This window comes from Macrobrachium rosenbergii, chromosome 55, assembly GCF_040412425.1.
Source record: "Macrobrachium rosenbergii isolate ZJJX-2024 chromosome 55, ASM4041242v1, whole genome shotgun sequence".
NCBI classification, from domain to species: Eukaryota; Metazoa; Arthropoda; class Malacostraca; order Decapoda; family Palaemonidae; genus Macrobrachium; species Macrobrachium rosenbergii.
The window spans coordinates 85,074,780-85,097,780 of record NC_089795.1 but is presented as its reverse complement, the minus strand read 5'-3'; the positions used below and the strand labels follow the sequence as shown (position 1 = coordinate 85,097,780).

Below are 23,001 nucleotides of genomic sequence, written 5' to 3'. Positions count from 1 at the left end.
ATTGCATTGTCATTGGCAATTTGCTTAGTCATGGTAATTCTCCATGGTCACGTTTAGCTTGTTAATTCTCTGCAAGAAGTAAATTGTATTAATGTTATTCTGCTGGCGCACACAACGCGGAGGCGGTTCAGAATTACGAACAACTTCGCCCTCTCTCACAAGCAGCTAAGATTTGTTGCGCGTGTGCACTCACAAAAGTATTTACATATTATTTATATATATATATATATATATATATATATATATATATATAGACAGACAGATAGATAGATAGATACACAGATAAATAGATATATATTTACATATATCCAAACTGGCACAAGCCTTTAGTATGCATCAGACAGCTTCACTGAATCTGGAGCATTCAGCTGCACCTAGATTCAGTGTACAAAGAACGGTACCCTCCTTTCTACTGGCATCAGAACTTAACCTTATACTCTGGGTATAACGGTTATAGTGTCGTGTGAAGTCGCACCAAGGAACACATATATACGAAATATTGTGGTTCTCGATAATGTGACTCATTTCTATTAAATTTGGAAACTTTCTGAAAAAATTGTTTTTGTTAACAGGTATTTTAAAGGAGACATTTGAATGACGAAAGAGAAATGTGATTGTTTGGATGAATACTGTAAGTTGTAAGACATAGGCCTAAACGTATTTGAGGTATTTATAAAACGAATAATTTGGATGGTAATTACGATACTTCCTGAAGAACCTCAGCGCTCATTCTGACAGAATGACTATTGCTGTAGTTCAGAAGCACCGTCATTCTGCCACTAATCCTGAGAAATAACAAAATAACGGACTTCCCAGAAGTGAACAAAACGTGTACCTGCATCCGAAGAAGCATTAGCTACTGACATGACAAAGGCGACTCGCTGATGACGTCTCTTGAATAAATGACACCGATGCAAAAGGAAGCAATTGCAGCGGGGTCTTTCTTCCCTTCTCAAGCATTGAAAGTCTGCAGGGGAGAGATCAGAGGGTGGTGCTACTTTGGCTTGTTGTCTACGCGTCACCTAGATAACAAGCCAAAGTGCTAGTACTAAACATGGCGCGCGGAAGCTCCTTGGGACGCCGTGTTTAGTACTAACCTCTCGGGAATCAAAGTATTATATACACCATTTCTATATTGTGTGGTCGACAAATTATACTGATAAACGACAGCTTCGTGGGGCAGTCTGCTTTACATTTACCAAAAGGTGTTTAGTATAGTACTAGCACCTCGGAGTATAGGTGACGCGTAGGTAACAAGTCAAAGTAGCACCGAACAGAGTCTCTTCACAAGCGTTTAATTTGGCAGATGGTATTAAAGCCGATTTAAGATGCTGGAATTTGTTGTACTCTGTGACACCGAGGTTTGATTTCTGAAATTTTTGCTGTCAAGCCAAGCACTGGGGCTCTTTCGGTAGTTCAGCGCTCAAGCCAGAGAAAAGAGGGAGTTGGAATGGTTGGAAAGCAAGATAAAGAGAACCAGAAAAGAAATGAGATGATGTACAAAGATTTTATCATTATTATTATTACTGTGTAACAAAAATCCTCAATTATATGGTGATGAGGAACACCGTTCAGTTAGGTGTTCTAGTCTTTGCTTTTGTCTTTTACATAGCAATACAGCTTACTAAATAATTGTAGATTTTTATTACACAAACTGTTTTTCACGAGATTGTGAATTTCTTAACCATTATTATTATTATTATTATTATTATTATTATTATTATTATTATTATTATTATTATTCAGAAGGTGAAACTTGTTCATATGGAACAAGTCCACAGAGGACATTAACTTGAAATTCAAGCTTCCAAAGAATATTGTGTTCCCTTGAATGAAGTAACAGAAAGTAGTAGGAAATACAGACAGAATAGATCAGTTATTAGAGAAGAAAAAATAAATCAACGAATTAATAAATAAATAGATAACCATGTAACACAAAAGGTTGCATTAAGTAATACATAGAGAGGTAGAAAAGTAAGATTGAAGAAAGGAAGAGGGGGGGATTGGAGATAAAAAAAAAAAAAAAGGCTAAATGAAAAAAGTGGGTGCAGCTAGGGGCCCTGAAGGGACTCAACAAACGCCTCTCAGTAACGAGGTAACAAATGAAGCGAAGTTGACGCATTTACTGTAACAAACATCGAGTCAATGTGCCCCAGCGTCCTTTTCAAGGAAAGAATGACACTAGAGAGTGACTACCTTTATCATAAAACAAGGAATCCTCGACGAATCGAAAACACGAATCTCTTAGTCCTAATTCGTCATACAATTATGATAACACATCCTCGATGAATCACCACAAAACAGGTTTATTGGGTGATCCGGATCTCATCCTCTCAAGCTATAGAAGGTGACTAATGTTCGTTTTCTTTCTCAGTAGTCTTTATCCTCCATTCATCTATGATAAAGGCCACGCGTTTCGTGGGACACGGCGCCTCATCCATTTCATCCTCTTTAAAAAAATAATGAAAGGCCTAAATTTCTGACAAACCTGACATTAAAAGCCTCAAAAAGATGAATGTCTTTGATTTTGGTTCCTCCCATAAGGCCGGGAATGAATTAATCAAGTCTTTAATCAGAGAAATGAAAACTTTCGTATAAAAGCAGACGCGTGAATGAAACAATACGATAATCTGGTAAAAAAAACAAGAATGTTTTAGATTTTCATTTAAATATTCTGCTTTAGAATTCTCGTTTGTAAACAGGGCTCTGCACTTGTTCTTTCAATCAAGTGTAACACTTATTATTATTATTATTATTATTATTATTATTATTATTATTATTATTATTATTATTATTAGCAGCAGCAGCAGCATCAGTGGTAGTAGTTGTAGTTGTAGTTGAAAAAGTAGATTGCTACAAACCAAATGACCATGATAAAGAAACCAGTCCGGTATGGAGAAGGAAGTAAAAAAAAAAAAAAATGAAAAACAAAACGAGTTAGACCAGGGATTCCCACCCTTTTTGTTCGTCTGTACCCCTTGGGCATTTTTACAGATTCCTGCGTACCCCCAAAAATTGAGGACGAAAAAGAAAAACAATGACACTGACATTGTGATACAATGTTATTAAGAAATCTTTTCAGGCCCGGTACGGGTGGAGATTACAGCCGCGGGGAAGTTCCATGATAGTGAAAAACAAATGGTATTCACCCTACTCTTGATGTAATTCAAGTAAAAGCTTTGCTTACTAAAACGAGAAATAAAAAAAAAAAAAAAAAAGACACGACATTGCGCAATCTCAATGCAGATTACGTCATGTACTGCGCAGTACTGGCTATTCTCTCAGATCCGATGTACGCCCTGAAGAGTACAAAGGTCCCACTGGGGGTACATGTACCCCAGGTTGGGAACCCCTGAGTTAAATAAAAAAACCAAAGCAAATAAGATAAAGAAAATATAACCAATGGGACGAGCTCCACGTGAGCATCTCAAAAAAAAAAAAAAAAAAAAAAAACAGAAAGAAAACGCACCAAGCAAGTTTGAACTTCCAAGTTCCCACGAGCCGATCACGCGACCGGGGAGAACATTCCGTGATTTGCTCGCAAGCAGGAAAACGGCGATTATTAAACATAACAAAAGGCAAGATTTGGTGGAATTAACTGCATTTTAGCATACAGTCTGGGAAGACTCGACTATCAGAATTAGGAAAACTCTTATAGAAGAGCAATCGGATGACGGTGACAGATTCGTGTTTACATCCGGGATCAGGAATTCCATGGAATTCAATAGAATTCGATTTGCAATGCCAGTCAGCAGCTGAAGGTATAACAGAGAACAATAATGAAAACAAGGAAGGATTTTTGAATGAGAACATTTCCGCTGGATAGACGGATTCCCCACACACACACAGATACACACACGTTCAATCATGAACAATTATTGATTTCGATAATTTCAAAACACCTCCACCTTTCCTTTTTTTTTTACTGTAGCATTTATCTATCCATTTTTTATGTTTTAGGCATAGATATATATTAATTTACGTCAGCTGCTTTATATTTCACACTATATATATATATATATATATATATATATATATATATATATATATATATATATATATATATATAAGTAATCAACACACAATCACGTGTGGAGCAGAAATAAATTTCTGACTCACATCAGGATCGAACCCAGGTCTTTCAACTGAAAAACAAGACTTGTGTGGCTTGGTTGGCAGCGATCTTGTCTTTCAAGTGAAAGACCTGTGTTCGATCCTGATGTGAGTCAGAAATTTATATACTGTAATATATATATATATATATATATATATATATATATATATATATATATATATATATATATATATATAAAAGTGTGTGTGTGTGTGTGTAAAGCAAGCTGGCTTTATAGTAATGATCCCTGCTAGTGAATCATGAATGAACCCCAGTGTATAAAACTTACACAACAATAGCTGCTTCATACACTTACAAAGAAGGCTCATTAGCCGTGCGTCAAATGCCAATCCATACTCTGCGCCATTCACTTCTATGCATCATGATCTCATTACCCCGATGTTAGGCATTTATATTTCCAATACCCCTCTATTTTACTTATTCATCAATTATCCAAGTCTCTCTATCATTCTTCCTCCGAACATTTCTGAATTGTACACGCTTTTCAGTAACCTATCATCTGTCATTTTCTCCACATGACCAAACCATCTAAAAACACTGATTCATCTCTTCACACCTGCACTAATACTTTTACCACTTATCTCTGTATCTCTGAATGTCGCACTTTTTTTCGTAATTCTTTTTGAGCCACATGTACAGTAAATGCTACAAAAACAGTACATCTCAATTGCATTAACGTTTCTTTTTATTCCACTTGCATTCAACATTCTCACTTCACTTCAATAAAGGAGCGTTGTCTAAGCAATCCTTGTATGCATTCCTTGTATGCATTCGTCTCATTCTTTTGCATGGCACCCCCCTGTTGCCTTTCTTCCATCATATACCCCATCCTTTATCTCCTTTCCCATCCTACCATTACTCATTATATTTATTCCCGGATGCCTAGACTAATCAACCAGTTCCAATTTTTCCACCATTCTCATTATCTATTTATTCAGTAGATGAAACCTATGCATATGGAACAAGTCCACGGGGCCACTGACTTGAAAACTCAAGCCTTCCAAAGAATATGTTGATTTCAACCTCCCACCACAGACCCCACGCGGCGGCAGTGACTGATCATGATACAGAGCCAGTGATTTTTCATCGCCCTGGGGGAGGTGCAAACCCACGACATCTGGGTGGCATGGCAAGACACTAACCGCCAGTATCAACACTCATTGCTCCATCTCCCTGGTTACCTTTTGCCATTATAACCTCAATCTTGCCCAAAACTCACCTTCCTCCTCTTGTAGGCACATTCATACTCTTTCACTGGTTTCTGTAGGTTATTTATACTCTCAACAATTGGTACTGTACTAGCTGCAAACATCAGCCATTCATTTGATCGGTTTTCTTATCCCCTAAGTTCCTAACTCTGCGCCTACATAAGTTGTTTTCGCTCTGCCTTTTTGCATCAGTAAATCCATAAGAATACAAATAGAAAACTCAGATGTATATATAACAAACCAGTCAATTTTACATCTACGTTTCTGGTACACGGTTCTCCTCGTCATGAAAACTTTCAGTCGCTCTCAACAATTTATCTTCCACACTATATATCCTCAACTGGCACCCTCCATATCGCTTCTCGATCAGTTAATCGTCAGCTTTTCCTAGGCCTATACATGTTATCTACAGCTTATCCCTTTTACTTTTGAACCTGCCACATAATATATATTTAGAATCTACTGGTCGCTTTTTACCAGATACGTATCAAGTATTTATTAGCCACAATGCTCTGTTGATCACTCGATTTCTTCATTTTTTGGAAACCTTGACACTACTAAGCCTAGACCAACATGAAGAAAGAAATGAAGATATTCTGATGTCCAGTCGAGATTCGATGTCGGGTCCGGGGTATTACAGCGAGGTAACGATAATTACCTGACCACGAAGAAAGGTATCATCAGTCCATGCCCGCTCATACGTACTTATAAATGTCGAACTCAGATACATTTACTGGAGTTGGAATAGACCCACTTTCACCATCGTAGCCAAGTATTTAATCTTTTATTGCTTTTCAGGCTGAAGTACAATCTAGAATCTACTGGTCACTTTTTACCTCATACGTATTTAGTATTTATAACCACAATGCTCATAATCAACTCTTAAATCCACACACTTCCCTCTCTCTGTCTAAACTCAGATTCTCCTCTGTGCGAATCTTTCTGTTAATTCTCTAAATCACCTCAACTGACCTTCCCTCTCATATAAAGAGACATTCATTCTTCTTCTCCAATAGCTTTGACCGGAACCTTTCCCTCGGCAAAGACGCACTTTACATGCAATGAGTAGTTATGTCAACACATCCTCCCCACCACATCACAGCGTCACATTTGTAATCCCATCAACTCTCACTGTCTGACTTTCCATTCTTCGAATGTTCATCTCCACTCTCTACATCTTTTAATGTCTCGTCCGAAGCAAATTCTGCCTTCTTTTATAATTAGCACTCCTTGAAAATACTCATTTTCGTTTAAGTCCCTATTTATATCTTTTAGTCTAAGATCTTTTGTTTCTTCTTACTTTTCAAATCTCTCTTTGCATCTGCTTTCCCCCAGAACTACTTCCACTCTGAATTCATGTCCACAGGAGCCGTGAACACTCCAGTTGTTATCATCTCTCCAAAATGTTGGCAATTTTAGACGATTTTCCTGTTGTCACTGTCATTATTATTAATCGTAGCATGCATTCATAATAATTAGACAAATTAATGAAATGAACCCTCACCTTGCATAGTATGTATGTGATATATATATTATATACTGTATATATACTGTATATATATAATAATAATAATAATATAATAATAATAATAATAATAATAATAATAATAATCATCCTTTATTACAGCTCAGGGCCATATATATATATACAAAGTTATATATATATATATATATATATATATATATATATATATATAATATATATTATGTATGTATGTGTGTATATATATATATGCATGTATATGATATATATATATATATATATATATATATATATATATATATATATATATATATATATATATATATATATATATATATATATATATATATACAATACAGTACGAATGCACACATGTTTACGGACACGAATACCGTGCCTTTTCATCATACGAAAATCTGAGTCACGAAGATTGTTATGTGTATGACTTGCACGGAACACATATCACGAGCACCACCAAGAATAACATGCAAGTTAACGAACGCATCGTACTACGAGATAAAACAAAAAAAAACTGTCATTCTGACAGCTTAGGAATAATTAAGGGATCAACAAAAAAAGAAAGTAGAGCCAGAGGTTCAGAAAGTACATCGAGAAAGCCACCGAATGACTACAAATCTCTATCCCGGTGTTTTTCGAAGTGCCTGACTCATTGGTAGTCTCCGGAAGCTTCTAATACGACGTAACGTCCGGAAGGTGGTCCTTCCATTCCCCCCCTCTTCCTCCTCCTCTCCCTCACCCCCACCCCCTCCCCCCGACCCGCAGGCGTCGTTACCAACCCTCTTCCTTCCCCCAACTCTCCCGCCAAAACCGAAACTTGTTATGACCGGTACCTGGCACGAGATTCGAGCCACGGAGACGAGATGAAGGAGATAGAGACGTATATATAAGGTCCTGCACGACGCGTAAGGTGCTGCAGTCCTCCGGAGCGAAGCTCAAAGGTAACCACGGTCAGTGAGGTCAAGTGAGAAAAAGCGACAGAGAAAGAGAGAGAGGAGAGGAAAGCCAAAATGGCGTCGGTACTTCTTCAGTGGTTGGTGTCGGCAATTTTAGTTGCTTTCGCTGCGGCTGCACCTCAATTGGTTAGTACTGACTTTATCTTTTAAGTGTTTTTGTCTTATCTAAGTTGCAGGCACTTGAGTTCGACGCTTGAGTTCACAAGTTTTATATATATATATATATATATATATATATATATATATATATATATATATATATATATATATATATATATATATATATATATATATATATATATATATACATACTGTATATACCGTATAAGATCATTTATAACAGTTTTCCTTACTGCATAATTCACAACAGTTTTCCTTAACACCTTTTGCAGGTTTACGGCAAATTTGGATAGCCTGAACACTACTTTGTACCTCTGGACCTAAGGTTAAGAAGTGTCAGTACGTGACATTACAGCAGCCAGTGAAAATAACTAGCGAACTTCTAGTGGAATTCATACTCGCAGTTCTGTATCCAGGTGGAATTCTTAATGTTCGATTAGTGACTGACCGCATTGCGAGTCGAGTTTCAGGAGTGCTGCTGGAAAGTGCGCTTGAGAAAGAGAAATGGGAATGCCTCATCTACTGGATTATTCTGTTTTTTGGAAGGGTACTTTCTGAGACCAAATTACATGGATTTTTGTGTTGAAGGAAATGTTAAGATAGTTCCTGCTTTATTCGTGTCCTGCTAAACGAACGAAACGGTTTTAAAATTACTCTTCTACAAAGCCAAATAATCGCGTAAACGAAGCATCTTTTTGTTTTTTTTCTTAAAGACAGCCTCGAGAACACTTCTGTGATTTGACAAAATACAGTACAGTCGGTCACTGATCGATCGTGAAGAATTCCAGCCGGATACAGAAAGGTGCATATGGAAATTCGCGTTACTGACTTTGACTGCTGAAATATCGAAGTGCTTGCACTTCCTAACCATAACCCACAGGTACAAGTCATGACTGGACAGTCCAAATTCGTCGTAAATGGTGTTTTTGTGGAATGGGCTTACAAAAACTGTTAAAACACTTTCCCAGACACACACACATACGTATGTATGTATGTATGTATGTATGTATATCTGTATACGCGAACACATACACAATTATATATATACACACACATATATATATCAACTGAAGTTTTGTTTACATACACACATGCATGATAATAACGCAAAAATCAACCATTTTTATATACAAATCTTCGTACATCTTCATGATTTCTGAAGAACAACGCAGAATAAATTCCGTTAAGACTTATCCTCTTGGTGCCTGACAATTTAGAACTCGTTGTGTTGGGCATTCGTAACCGACTATAAATGTCAAAGTTATTCTAAATAATTTGAACTATTTTATTCTTTTCTTTAAGCGAAGAGAGAGTGAAATGTGCCTGCCATTTTATAAGCAATCTCGAACTTTCATTTTGTAAAGTTAGTATCAGTCTCTTCTCATACGTTCGATTAGATAATAGAACATTTTCATTTGACAAATATTTCGTTTTCCTAGCGTGAATTCGAGCGTTGAAACTCATCAACCTTAACGAAGTAGATGTATCATGAACTTAGAATATTCCATACCCTGAAAGACCAAAATAATTATCGTTTTTATACAATGGTTCCAACAGCAAGGCATGTCCAGTTAGACTATAGCGTTTTTTATAATGCACTGTACTCATTAAGTGTTTAAACATGCCTCGAGAAGAGAAGAGTTTTCATAAATCATGAAATACTGAAATGGGGATGGGAAAACTGACCAGCCCTCTTGATTTTCAAGTCTGTGACTTTCCATTCAGTAGCTTATCCACATATATAGGTAACCTTTAAGACATTATGACACTAAATAAGTTTCTCTTGGGTCCTAGTGTTATGAAATAAACAGTGCAATACACATGAGTGACAAAACACAAGTATAGGCCTAGTAGCCTAGTAAACACTATGCGCATACACAGCACGTAGTATGATTGAACTGGGGGTAAGCTTTCGCTAACACAGTACGCGGTCATTTATAACTGACTCTTTGTTCTAATTAAAGACTACCCATCATAATTTAAAGTCAGTGAATCTAGGTTGAACCTCCAAAGGGTTGAAAAACTTGATGAATAAAGCTCATTTGAGTTCTCAGCCTAGGTGAGCTAAAATGAGTGATTTTAAAGACATATTATAGTATAATAAACATCACTTAATTAGCTCTCTATCATTTTAAAACCAAACATTAATTTCACACCATCCCACTCGCAGCTTGACTTCTTCAGCGACCCCACCTTCGGTACACTCAGCAGCAGCAGCACCAACCCTCCTTTCCCCTCCATCAGCACCGCCGGCAGTAGCAACACGCCCTTCGGCACCTTCAGCACTGCCAGCAGCAATCCGCCCTTCGGTACCTTCAGCACTGCCAGCAGTAATCCTACGCCCTTCGGGACCTTCAGCACTGCCAGTAGTAATCCTACGCCCTTCGGGACCTTCAGCACCGCCAGCAGTCGCCCGCCCTTCGGAGGTTTCAGCACTGTCGGTGGCAACCCCACCTTCGGTGGCGCCTTCAGCACCGTCAGCAGCAACCCCCGAACCGGCACGTTTGGTTTGACCGATCCTATCCCAGCAGACACAACCTTCCCTTTTGAATTTTCCACCCTGTCGCCTACCTTCGCGCCCACTGACTTCAGTGATGTCGGTTTTACCACGCCCTTCCGCACATTCGGCAATTCCTCCTTCAGGAGTCCTTGCAGAATTCATTTCGTCACCGACGACGTGGTCCAGTGGTCCTCGCCCAACTTCGGAAGGGGGGAATACCCAAACAACGCCCGCTGCAAGCTATCTCTGTCCTCCGTAAGTATTCGCGCCCTTTCCTGTAAGTACTGACTGGTTGTGAACAACTGAAACATAGGCCTACTCTTAATAAGACTATAGCCTATTGGCGACCTACCAAAAATTAGGATGCTATCTACCAAACAGCCCAACTAAGGCCTATGGCAATTACTTCCTCAAACTATATACAAAACTATTTGATCCCCCAAGGACTAGTACTAAACACGGCGAAACAGTGTCTCACCTACACAGTCTCGCCGTGTTTAGCACTAGCCCCTGAGGGGTCAAATGTATAAAATGGATGGTAGATATCATAAATAGTAGCACCCCTATTTTGTACGAGGGTAACATCTATCCAATCTTGGTTAATACCTCACCAAACCAAAGTAACAATCTCACATTTTTATCAAGATTTATGTTTTATTTCTTTGAATTCTCATAATCTCGACCAATATCTTCTCAGAGGGCACCAGGATACGCTACATTCGAATTCAGTAACCAAGGCTATGACATCAAGTCCGGCGACTTCATTGACTTCAATCAGCCTATTCGCATGGCCAAGCTTGGTAAAATGTAAGTGAGCTTTATAAGTAAAGGAACTATGAATATCTGTGCATGTGTTGTGTATGCAAGAGTGTTTGTAAAGCGCTACCAAGCATAAAAAATGCTAAACTTACTTTTCGTAAATTTCTTAGCGAGGTTTAAAATGTATTTTTTTACGAGGTCTGCACTGATAATTTACTAAATATACGATTGTATCCACAGACAAACTAGTTTTGTTCAGATTTCGATTACACATCAAGATCGTGTAATAATGATTATTTGATCGATTTTAAAGCTATCAAGAAGAGAATAGTCGTTTTTTCTCTGCAGGTAGTCGGATTTCAAATTTACTTGTTTAATATAAAAAACGTTTTTCCTGTGTTTTTAATAACTTCCCTAAGTTAGGCATTAATTTCGTAACGTGGAGCCAACATTCTTTCCTAGGAATTAATGGGTCATTTGAATTAATAATAATTGAGATTATTCTATGACAAATTTTCGTCTCCAACTTGTACTATGTTGATTACAACTAATGATACTTGACTGAAGTTTATTCATTCAATTATTTTAAGTTCTCTCAGGAAGCGTTCTTGAAAAATATGAGCCAGAATTTAGTATTATCATCTACCTACAGGTAAAGAAAAGTTAAATCTTTATATAAGAGTTTGGCAGGTAAAAAGAAAATAATATATTGATAAGGGAGAGCTGTTAAACATATTCTTCTACCAAGCTTTAGCATATTCAGAGACAGAGATAATATTTTCTATGTTAGTTAAACCACAACATTGAAAATAATATAAAGGATTTTGCAGGTCAAATGCGTGTAATGGCGTCACGTGGTATACCTGATCAATGACGCTTCGGTTTTCAGCACTCTTATATAACAAAAATAACTGCAGACGGAGGAAGAAGATAAATGCAAAGCAAAGATGAAACTCATTTTGTTCGTTTCTTTGCTTCATCGTACACTAGCGTTATGTTATCGTTTACAGAACTTTCTTTAAGCCATGTTCTTACTGATTCATCGTACCCTAACGCACATACTTATCGTTTACAGCTGGGATGGATTTGCCTCGCCCAACACCATCATCCGTGGGGATCTGCCAACGTTCAACTTCGACGTCGAATTCAGAAGTGACAGCACCGCTACTGGTGCTGGGTTCAATGTCACCATCAGCAGAAAGACTACTGACTGCCACCTGGTAAGAATTCTCTCTCTCTCTCTTGCTTTGCATATGCTGTTAGCATACTTGATTTCCTACTGCCTCTTTGCTGCGCCCTAATTCTGTAGCCCATTTTCGATCGAGCGTTGGACTAGTTCGGTATTGGAGGGAGGGCTACTGTTCAAGAGACGTATTTTTGAAAACTACGATTAATGTTACTTATTTTTGAAAATTTTGATTTCGATACGTCTGTTTTATTAGACCTATTTCGTCGAGTTCGAAAGACACAAAATTTAGTAAGTAATTTAGTCAAAATGATAACAGCGCCATTACAATGATGACCTCAAACATTAGTATCAGCAGTGGTACGAAATAGCAGCACTAGCCACGACAACAGCAGTATCAGTAGTACTAGTAGTAGCAGTAGTTAGGACCTAATCCTCCAAAGAAATTAATTCCTTATTCCCACAATAAATTTTTTCCAGATCGTCAACAGAGACGGGGCCCAAACAGTCGGCACTCTGGAAGCGCCCCAAGAACCCAACTATGGAAATGGTGTCCCATCGAAGAGGTCCTGCGAATGGTGGATTAGGGTGAGTCCTGCTCGTGGTTTTCCATCCCTTAACCTAGTTAACATTGATTTTTCCACGATATATCCGTTTTATATAAATGAATATCAATTTGATGGCTTTTGTTGTAATATCTGCTTGCGTTTACAGGCTCCCGAGGGAAAACGCATCAAACTTGAGATCCTGAACATGAGAATCACGTCATCGGTCTACAGCGAGTACGAAGAGAATGGCGTCGTGATCGTCGACAAACTTGGCGACAAGTACTATCCCGAGTTGACTAGCTTGGACTTCGTCGGCTCAACCCTCCCACAACCAGTCAGATCCATTGGAAATCGTATGAACGTCATCTTTTACTCCGGGACACTGACCGACGCGTTCAGAGCTCGTTGGTCCGTAATCGATGCGTAAATAACGCTTTCAGATGTTCAAATGTTCATGTACCGATGTTTCTAACCTCATTCCTGACCCTGAGAGGATGAGAGTAAACATTCTAGCTCAAGGAATCTATTATAAGGAAGAAATAGTACTACTTTTCAGAACATTTATCTAGATTAAACGGAGATTTACTCCTAAGAAGCAGAGAGCTTCATCTGTGCAAGATAATTTCTCAGAACAGGTGTCTGGAGACTAATCACCTTTTGTTCTAAATTTCTTGGCAGTTGGTGTCTTACTGTCTGTAATCCTAAAGGTCAGGATTCCTCAAAGTTTGTCCAAAGCTTTGTAACAGAATCTCATTTCATTCTTAATGGAGATAGTGAGCAATCAATGTCTAGTTCACTTTCAATATCGCAGGTTTTATTTTCCATGAAAATCATCACCAAAGAATGCAAACTTCAATTCAACACGTAACATCTACTAAGATAAATCTGAAGTACTGATCATACATGATCGACAATTTTCTGTTTATCAATCTGTCTTCCATGAACATTTTTTTTTATTTGGAACACGTTATTGTTTAACGTCGTATTTTGATAACTAATGTTTAGTAATTTAATTAAACAACTAACCTGTTTTCTCAAATTAAGAAGTTTCTGTTTCCTTTCTAGATGGAATATTCTAGTGCCTCTCAACAAACTCGATTTTATTAAAAAATCGCAGTTTTTTTTCTACATAGCAGAAGACATGTGACCACATAAATATATGTTATTTGAAACAGTTTCAGAAACAGACAATGTTCCACACCCTTAGTTTGGTCAAAGCTATTAACACGTTATTTAGATCTCTGACGTGAAATTTCTGTAAATGAGTTTTTACTTGTTATCTTTTTTGTTTACTTTAGTCAATAAAGTGTCGTATTTCAACATTTGTTTGAAGGTGAGTAAGCCTTCTTGGTCTCTTGGCTCGAATTTTTCATGAAGACCAGGTGAACAGTAAAAGGGTATGAAGAAGAAAAAATACACAAATCGTATAACTTTTAGGTTTATCATTTCACCAAACACCAGATTGGTATATAATCCCATGAGGTGAGAAATGATGGTGAAAAGTAATTGAGACGAAATGACCTAAACTCTAATTGCAACTTTTCACTGGACTGATTTTTCTAAGTATTCAACCCAGGAACTAAGCGTTACTTAACTCAACCTCACCTATATTGTCCAGGAGAGTGAGGTTTAAAATCCCACCAGTAGGACTGAATAGAATCCCGGCGTGACAAAACGAGTAACCTATATATAATTAACTCTGGCAAGCTGAGTTATTGAAGTTTAGTGCATTGCAAAGGATCCCATCATTCCTGCGTCTTGTTATGCTTGATATAAATAGTAGCACCTAAGACAATACATGGGTCAAGGATTGCTGAAACTGAATTTAGCTCTGACTGATTTGTTTAATAAGAAAATCTTATAAATAAACTTTGTAACTTAAGTATCAGAAGCCACATGCCTGTGTCTTATTCAGAGTGTTTTAAGCATCCGACAATAGAAACTGCAGATGGCGTTTTCGATAAGCCTAGTGTTTTTTTTTTGTCTGGTATACCATGGGCAAGTTCTCGAGACCTTTAAACCACTGTTGGTAACATGAATGATGGCTTAAGAAATAAGATGGTTCAGTATAGTGGTGAAACAGCTCTTGCTGCACTCAATCGCTCCCTGGGAATGCTTAGTAATGTTACTGCCAGCCTTGACGGATATTATTACTTGGCCAGTAAGAGGTGTACTTCAGTTGACATGAAGCTAAACTACGGAAAAATAACCACAGCTTCAGTGAATAGCCGACTTCGTGCTATGATCCCATTCATGAGTCACCATTCATAAGGAAACCTTACGTGATGATTCTGAATCTTTAAGCATTCGAGACGTTGCCTTAGCCTCGTAGCTTTCTTTGTTGCAGTGATCAAAAACATACCACCTAATGGTACCAGAAAGCTAGGCACTGCTTATAAGGATTCTTGTATCCACAGAAATGCTATGAAAGCCACTTGCTCTAGATCTTATGTTCCTTATACTGGAGCACTGTTCACCTGTTTGGAAATCATCACTCCGAACTCCCATGGAATCTTTGTCTTTAATTCAAGGTTCTGTGAAAGAAGTGATTTTCCCTTTTCATAACAATTGTAATTATGATTTGAATAATCTTTATTCGGTTTTAACAAGGAAATATCATTACCATCGCCATATCCTAATTCAAAGTGCAAGTATAAAAGGTCTTTCACTCCCTTTACTCTGAAACTGCAACAATCACAAAACCTTCTCCCTGGCGTTGTTAAAACTGAGCTTTCATTCCGCCATCTATGCTTATTGAATTATCTTGAGAAATCCTCCCATTTTGTTTTCTCGATGTATCTCGCCATGGTTGAAATTACAATATTTTCTACTAATGTCTATGAAATGTGTTGTCGTACATTTTGACTTTTTTTTTTTTTTGCATTATCGTAATTATAGTGCTTATTTTAGGACAATTATTCAAGAATTCACAATCTTTGAAATCTTTGTTATTATTTTTCACTACGATTATTTAAATCAATGTACCTGAAAAATATTCCAGTTTTCCTATAACGTTATGGCTATAGTCTTGATACTTCTAATCTTATTTGTGTTATACCATAAATCGTTTTCTTTTATTGGAATGGATTTTCTTTGATTTATTTAATATGGTATACTAAAATATTTCTTACTGTTAACATTGTTCATTATTTCATGGCGTTCTTTTGTCCCGTATCAGCATTTGACTTGATTTACTCACTCAAGTACATTTAAAAATAAGATAATTGAATAGAATGCAGAGCAATGGGTCAAGACTTATTTAGAGGGATTCAGGGGAGGGGGGGAAGCCCCCAGGTCAGGTTAGGGCACGGCATCCGAGGTTAGGTTAGGTAAAGGTAAGGCTGGTTAGCTCATATTCCCTCTGAAATGCCTGCCACAAAAATGCTTACTAGGCCTACGGTAGTCATGAACCCAAACTCTGCATTCGCTTTATATAATAATATTCATGCAGCAGGCTATATTTGTGCTCATAAACCCAGGGCTCTTCAGAAATCTCGAAAGAAAAGCCCAAACTGGTTGCATATTGTAAATGATTAGACCCTGACGGAATGTCAGCAGAGGTATGAAATATCCTCCATTAGGAAGGAGTGGTCACTTTTGGAATGATCCAAGAACCAAAGAAGCATAAGCAGCAGATGTCTCATTAACCCTTTATGCCAGAATCAGGGAGACATCAAGAATTGTGGAAACCACAAAGGTAAAAAATTTAGGTTCTACAGAAACGAGAAAGGGCACAGCTATGGAGACGAGGCTCAGAGAGGAAATAACAGCGGTCAAACTGTATATGGTTTTACACCAGCTAAAGGGACAACAGACATTTTAAGCCTAGGCAAGTTGTAAAGAAAAGCCTTTAAGATGGTTAAACATATATAAAGAACGTAAATGTTATAACACTATATAAGAAAATATATATCATATAATGAAAATTATACTTGTCCGAAATATATGTGAAGCTTGTAAGTAGTGGTGTGACCGTATGCGTCTAACAGAAAAGATTTCCCTGAATGTAAATATGGACCAGGGACCCTGTTTAAGTTCTTATATTTTTTACTTGGTCACAGAAGTAGTGTTGCATAGGATGTGGGATCATTTGTAGATTATATTGTACTATACAGCACCAGCGAAAAATAAATGAACAAGAAATAAGAAAAGTAGAAAAATACTGTAAAATTAAAATGCTGATATTATTTTCCAGTGGGAGACAAAGAGTGAAAGAATTCAAATAATTACAAAGAATAGTCAGTTAGATGCAGAAATAGTAATCAAAGTATAGACAGAATGTAATCATAGCTAAGAGGTATATAATAAAGCAAAGTATAAGTATCTAAAGGGAAACACCTACCAACGAGGAATCAGTGTCTTGTGTAAGTGGTGGCAGAATATACCAAAAGTATAACATCAGAATAGAAACAATAAATATACCAAGAACTCAAATAGGCTTTTTGCTCCTTAGCAAACTCGGCACTACTTTCAAGCCTCAAAAACCTAATTTTGAGAGGGGGGAGGGGGACGTGAGTTTGATGTATGTGCTACTTTCAGTAAGCTATTTTGGGTTGCTAAGTGACTGGAAACCATCCACCAAGAAAACTATGGAAAAAAGAACAATAATCTCATATTTTTCAACAAAGTAAATCTGCAAATATTTGACCAAAAGTATAAATTGTAAATGATACCTTATAGAATGTTTTCAAGTTCAAAATCATTGAATTGTGTTTGAGATTAATAAACGCCAATTAAAATAGGTTTTGATTGATTTGAGAGCGAAATAGGGACATGGATTCAATCCAGACTTATTAAAAAGTCCAATTGATTACTTTAACAACAAACAACATAGAGCTGTTTTAAGAAACAGAATTTATACTCAGAGTTTCCACACCTAGATTTCCAGTAACTTGAGTATTTAAAATTCGAAGCCTGACTACGAAAACGCGTTAGGCTTCACTGTCTTAAACCATCAGTAAGATTAAACTGTAAAAGAATTTAATGATTGTTAATGTTACTGATTTACATAAACATTTTAAGATAGGCCTATGTTCGGACAAAGCACAAGGACTCCTTATAAATTTCAAAATGTAACAGCTTTTGGATTAAAAAATGAAATCATGACAATATTCGTGAAAACACTTGTCTTATATAAAAGTGACTTATAATATCAAATATGTTCAACGGCCTGCCATCAAACTTCCAGTTCGAGTTTCATTTCTAAATAAATCAATATGAGAGGGGTAAAATTAGAGCTCATTAAAAAAATCTTAATTTTTAAGCGGTCTCAATTGTAATTAATAAAAGCAAAAACTTATATAATGCTTTAAAAGAGACCAAGAAATGTTGTATTAATGTGAGGCTTGGTGGCCATCAAAGAAAACGAATCTTTAGTCTTCATAGAAAACAGTAAGCAATAACTGCGTTATCTTGATAAGACTGTTCATTGCACGTACTTTCCAGGCCAAGCGATTATCTTCAGCAAGGTAGATTTATAAGTATCTTGTACACATATCAATAAGAATTGCACAAAATAAATTAAATAGATCTAAGTAGTAGCTCCGTGTCGGCGATTCCCTTCCAACTTGACTTTTTCTACAGTTTTTTGGTTGCTAATTATGGATTTATCTTCAATTTTTGTCGCACAAATGTAATTAACCTGTAATTAACCCCTGAAGTCCATCCAAAAAGGGTTTCCATACGCGATCTTCACAAGACAGAGCACGGGTACGTCTGTTTGGAACGGTTCATATCACGTCCGGCAAGTGCAATAACATGTTAACGTATGGGTAACCACCTGGGCCAGTTCTAAACACGGAGAAGGAACATTCCATCCCCCCGATGCCAGTACTAAACACGGCGAAATGCATTTAACCCCTTCTGTTGGCGAATGGCTCCCTCTCGTTTTTCCCCTCCAGAGGGCGACTCGCCAACGTAAACATGCCAGTTCCATTTCTGTGTTCTCCCCCACCCAAACCCCGAATTCCCACAGTTCCCCTTTACCGTTGAGTAGAGTTAGGGGGCAAATAACAGTTGGCCGACAGCAAACAAACTCACCGCCAGTATCAGAAGCCCTAAAAATGTAGAAAAAAACAGTTTCCAAGGTAAAAACGGGCGTGGAGCTAGTACTTAGAATTACCAAAAGTATATCAAGGATAACTGAGAATAGGTAAATTACTCTTAAAGTAATAATGTTTAGCCCAGTAACAGTGTTGGAAAACTATAAAAACCGATAGGTCTATCATAGAAGGCCAGTTTAGCTATAGTGATATATATTGAGGGGATATAATATTTGGCTCCCAAGTCAAAAAAATTTATCGAGAGATTAGGAACTCAGGAATTCAATTTAAAAAGTTCCTTTCGACATGAGCAAAGTTATCACCAACACACGCATACAAATTCTGTGTGTGTGTTTCAGCATTCCAATGTGCCAGGCCACCCTCTTTTAAGTCTCTCAAAACGCATTAATTTATATATATATATATATATATATATATATATATATATATATATATATATGTATGTATGTATGTATGTATGTATGTATGTATGTATGTATGTATGTATGTATGTATGTATGTATGTATGTATGTATATGCACACACTATAAGATGGCTTGACACTTTTGACGAAGTGTTTTTACTATTACATTTCCGAAAGATACGCACAGCAAATAAAAATGTGAACAGGTCACAATGACAAAATGAACTTGCATATGAACAAGAATATAAAGACAAAAATCTGAACTACTGTATTTCAGGCAACATCCATTATTCCTTTTTACAAAAGGTTCTCATCGTATGACCCTTTCCAGTTTCAAGGAAAGTACAATAACTCATTTAAATGTTCACTCAAGAAACTCATTTCTCAACTTTTATTTGGGGTCGATGTTTCGGACAGCTTTCCTCCACCTGGCTCGGTCAAACACATCATCCTCTGACAATTGTTTGTCTCTCAGATCTTCTCTAATTACATCCATCCACCTTCGTTTTGGTCTTCCTCTTGCTCCCCCACCAGGCACCTCCATCCGCATCACTCTCCTCCTCACATATGCCTCATCCCTTCTCATCACATGGCCATACCACTGCAGGCTTCTATCCTGGGCCTTCTTTGATAGCTCTACGACTTTCGTAGTCCCCTTATTCTTTCATTCTCGATCCTGTCCATTTTTGTCACTCCACACATCCAACTATGCATATTCATCTCAACCGCAGCCAATTTCTTCTCTTGCGCTCTTTTTACCGGTCATGTTTCTGCTCCATATATCAAAGCGGCATTCTTTTTTGATCTCTGGAATCAGGTGATTTTCCCTCCAGATCAAGATGACGGCAGAAGCTGGTAAGAACTGGAAGGCCCACGGGCGAAATTGGGAAACTTGTATGAAATATTGATCCCAGGCTGAATGACAATCCGTTTTTTGGACGTGGGGTGTGACTGAAGTGGAATTGCAAAAGACGGACATATTACACCACGGGAGCTTTTGGAAGGAACCTCTATATATATCTCTTGAATTCTGTACCTGCTCCCAATTCCCGGCAAGTCATTACTCCCTCGAATTCCGGCCATTATCTCAAATGACAAGCGTATCTAGCGTCACAACTTTGTAGCAAATCGTTCATTTTATTATGTATTTCAGCGTCCACAGTGATCTTATGCTAATTTTGTTTATTGATTTTATTGATCTGTTCAGGAATGGTTGTTTATTAAGTTTAAGTTTAGAGCCTTTTACTGCTTATCCTATCAATGGACGGATTTCCTTTGAGTGCTTATGCTAATGGGACCTTCTCTCTCTCTCTCTCTCTCTCTCTCTCTCTCTCTCTCTCTCTCTCTCTCTCCTCCCCACCACCCCAACCATTGACAATAAATAATTGTATTATTTTTTCTTGGGATTATTAGAAATCAATCAATTTTGTATTCAGATGTAAATGAAGATGCATATTTGCATGCATACTGTCTTTCGTCGAAAGCACAGTATGCAGTATATTTGTATATTTCTTTATATGTCTGGAAAAGTTTCTGACTAGTATTCCTACAATCAGTTCATACTGCCACAGCTAAAAAGCCGTTGATTCAGATGACTGGCAGTCGTGAAAAAAATGTAAGTTTGTTGAGACAAAATTCTTGACGTAGATGTGCTTGTAATTCATTTTTAAGCCCTAGTTTAGTTACTTCAAAGCAATGGTCTTCATTTTCAACGTACGCATGCACTGGCTTATAAAATACAGTCATTTCTCAATGCCCTGAACATTATTAGTCTACTAGGAATCACACGCTTGAAAAATTTCCGAAATTTTAGATGCTTCAGGAATGGCACGACTAGCGGAAGATAGATTATTTGTCTGTTCGGAACTGTATATTAAAACGGTCTCTTTATCTTCAGTCTACACGTACTCGTACTATGTCCGTTTCTCTGTTTATCTTTCTTTTTTTTTTTGGCACTCACACGAGCGTGTTTATCAGCATATGGAGAACTACGCATGAATCAAGATGGCATTCAAATTTTCAGCCTACCCATCGTTGGTTGAAATACTCACGAACACACATATAAAAATAAGTTGTTGGGAAAATCCTTGAAAAGAATTCTCTGGCTAACATACAGATGCAATTTGAACCTTTGAACCTCAAAAGTTCAGGCGAAGATGCAACGCATTACTGGCCCAAAGCTACTCGCCTTGCATTTCATAATTTCCGTCCTTTTTATCTCTTTATTTACTATTCTTTCTTTTCTGATAACTGGTCTCTTTTTACTGCATTTCCCTTTATCACCTGTTACGTCTTTTCAAAGAACACCATATCCTTTGGAAGCTTGAATTTCAAGTCAATGGCCCCCGTGGTGGGCTTGTTCCGTCTGAATAGGGTTTATCCTCTGAATAATAATAATAATAATAATAATAATAATAATAATAATAATAATAATAATAATAATAATAATAATAATAATAATAATAATAATAATAATAATCCTATTGAGAGTACATCTACTCATAATAGCTTCTGAAAGTTAATGATTATTGTTCTTTTCTATGCCGGGAGAAGATCAAATTGTTCGAAGGGCGATAAAGTTACATTAAAGAATTGTTCTTCAGCAATCTAAAAAACTAAAATTAAGTAAGTTTTACTTACAAGTCAATTCCTTCTGACGCCCAACTGCAACTTTCCCTGGAAAGTTCATAAAGTACATAAGTAATTCTTAGGAACCATAATTCGTAACAAATTGAATTAGATATCGATACTCTATTAATAAGCGTTCGAAACACTATGTATAGTCTCTATGGACGTACGTCAACGTGATTTTGAACGTGACACGTACACAGCTAATTTGTTCTTTGTTGACTGTAGCGTTTGCATGTTCCTTTGTTCATCCATAAAGTCATTATTCTCGAAAAGGACAATAAGCAATAAATTTTGACCTGGAGGAGGACCTTCCTGGCAACGGAAGGCATCCCAGGGGGAAGGATGGATACGGTTCTCAAGGGATGCCTTCCGTGGGAAATCTTGTACTTCCACAACTTTTGCGAGAGTCGCTTCTGCAGATGCTTCCCGGCCTGGCAAGAGCCCCTGCCTCCCTCGTGGGAAGGCAGCCCTATAGAAGGACCTCCCTGTCAGGGGTGCCCTGGCTCCCTCTGGGAAGGCAACCCTGGGAGAGGGGCAGGAAACCCTACTACAGGAATTTCTTCCATAAGAAGCCTTGGCTCCCGCGCCCGTTGTGAGGCCCTCCTCCAGAGATGCTTCCCGGCCTGGCAGGAGAACTGACTCACTCGTGGGCACACAGTCCCGGTGGAGGACCTATCTGCTGGGGTGCCCTTGGCAGAGAGAGAGAGAGAGAGAGAATTGGGCGATGGGGTTGAGCATGGGTTCAATGCCCCTGTTATGTTTGAAAAATAAAAACACTAATTACTGAAACATACAACATACAACCTGCTTGCTGCAATATGCCCCTCTAAGACCCGAGACCAACTAGAGTATTATATCAGATCTTTCATCCAGATAACAAAGATATAGATTGGCATTAGTCTTTGTCACTCTATATTCGAAGGAAATTGTTCATGGTAACCTTCCCGCTATCTCTAAACCTGTCAAGGTTCTTTACATTGATGTTGACAGCA

At 37.6% G+C, this 23,001-nt stretch overlaps 2 protein-coding genes across 3 annotated transcripts in view; one reads left to right on the top strand and one right to left on the bottom strand.

Moving 5' to 3' along the window:
• The window catches only part of LOC136835555 (uncharacterized), a 234,954-nt gene that overhangs the window by 52,272 nt on the left and 159,681 nt on the right, over positions 1-23,001 (bottom strand). For both annotated transcript variants that reach the window (XM_067099210.1, XM_067099211.1), the window contains one exon: positions 22,019-22,054. The gene's annotated coding sequence lies outside the window, so the exon portion shown is untranslated. The remainder of the gene's footprint in view (positions 1-22,018; positions 22,055-23,001) is intronic.
• LOC136835558 (cubilin-like) lies at positions 7,656-14,233 on the top strand. The gene is made up of 6 exons (XM_067099214.1): positions 7,656-7,926; positions 10,091-10,675; positions 11,118-11,227; positions 12,255-12,399; positions 12,846-12,953; positions 13,080-14,233. Exons 1-6 carry the CDS (start codon positions 7,855-7,857, stop codon positions 13,338-13,340), a joined length of 1,281 nt encoding a protein of 426 aa, XP_066955315.1. The 5' UTR covers positions 7,656-7,854; the 3' UTR covers positions 13,341-14,233.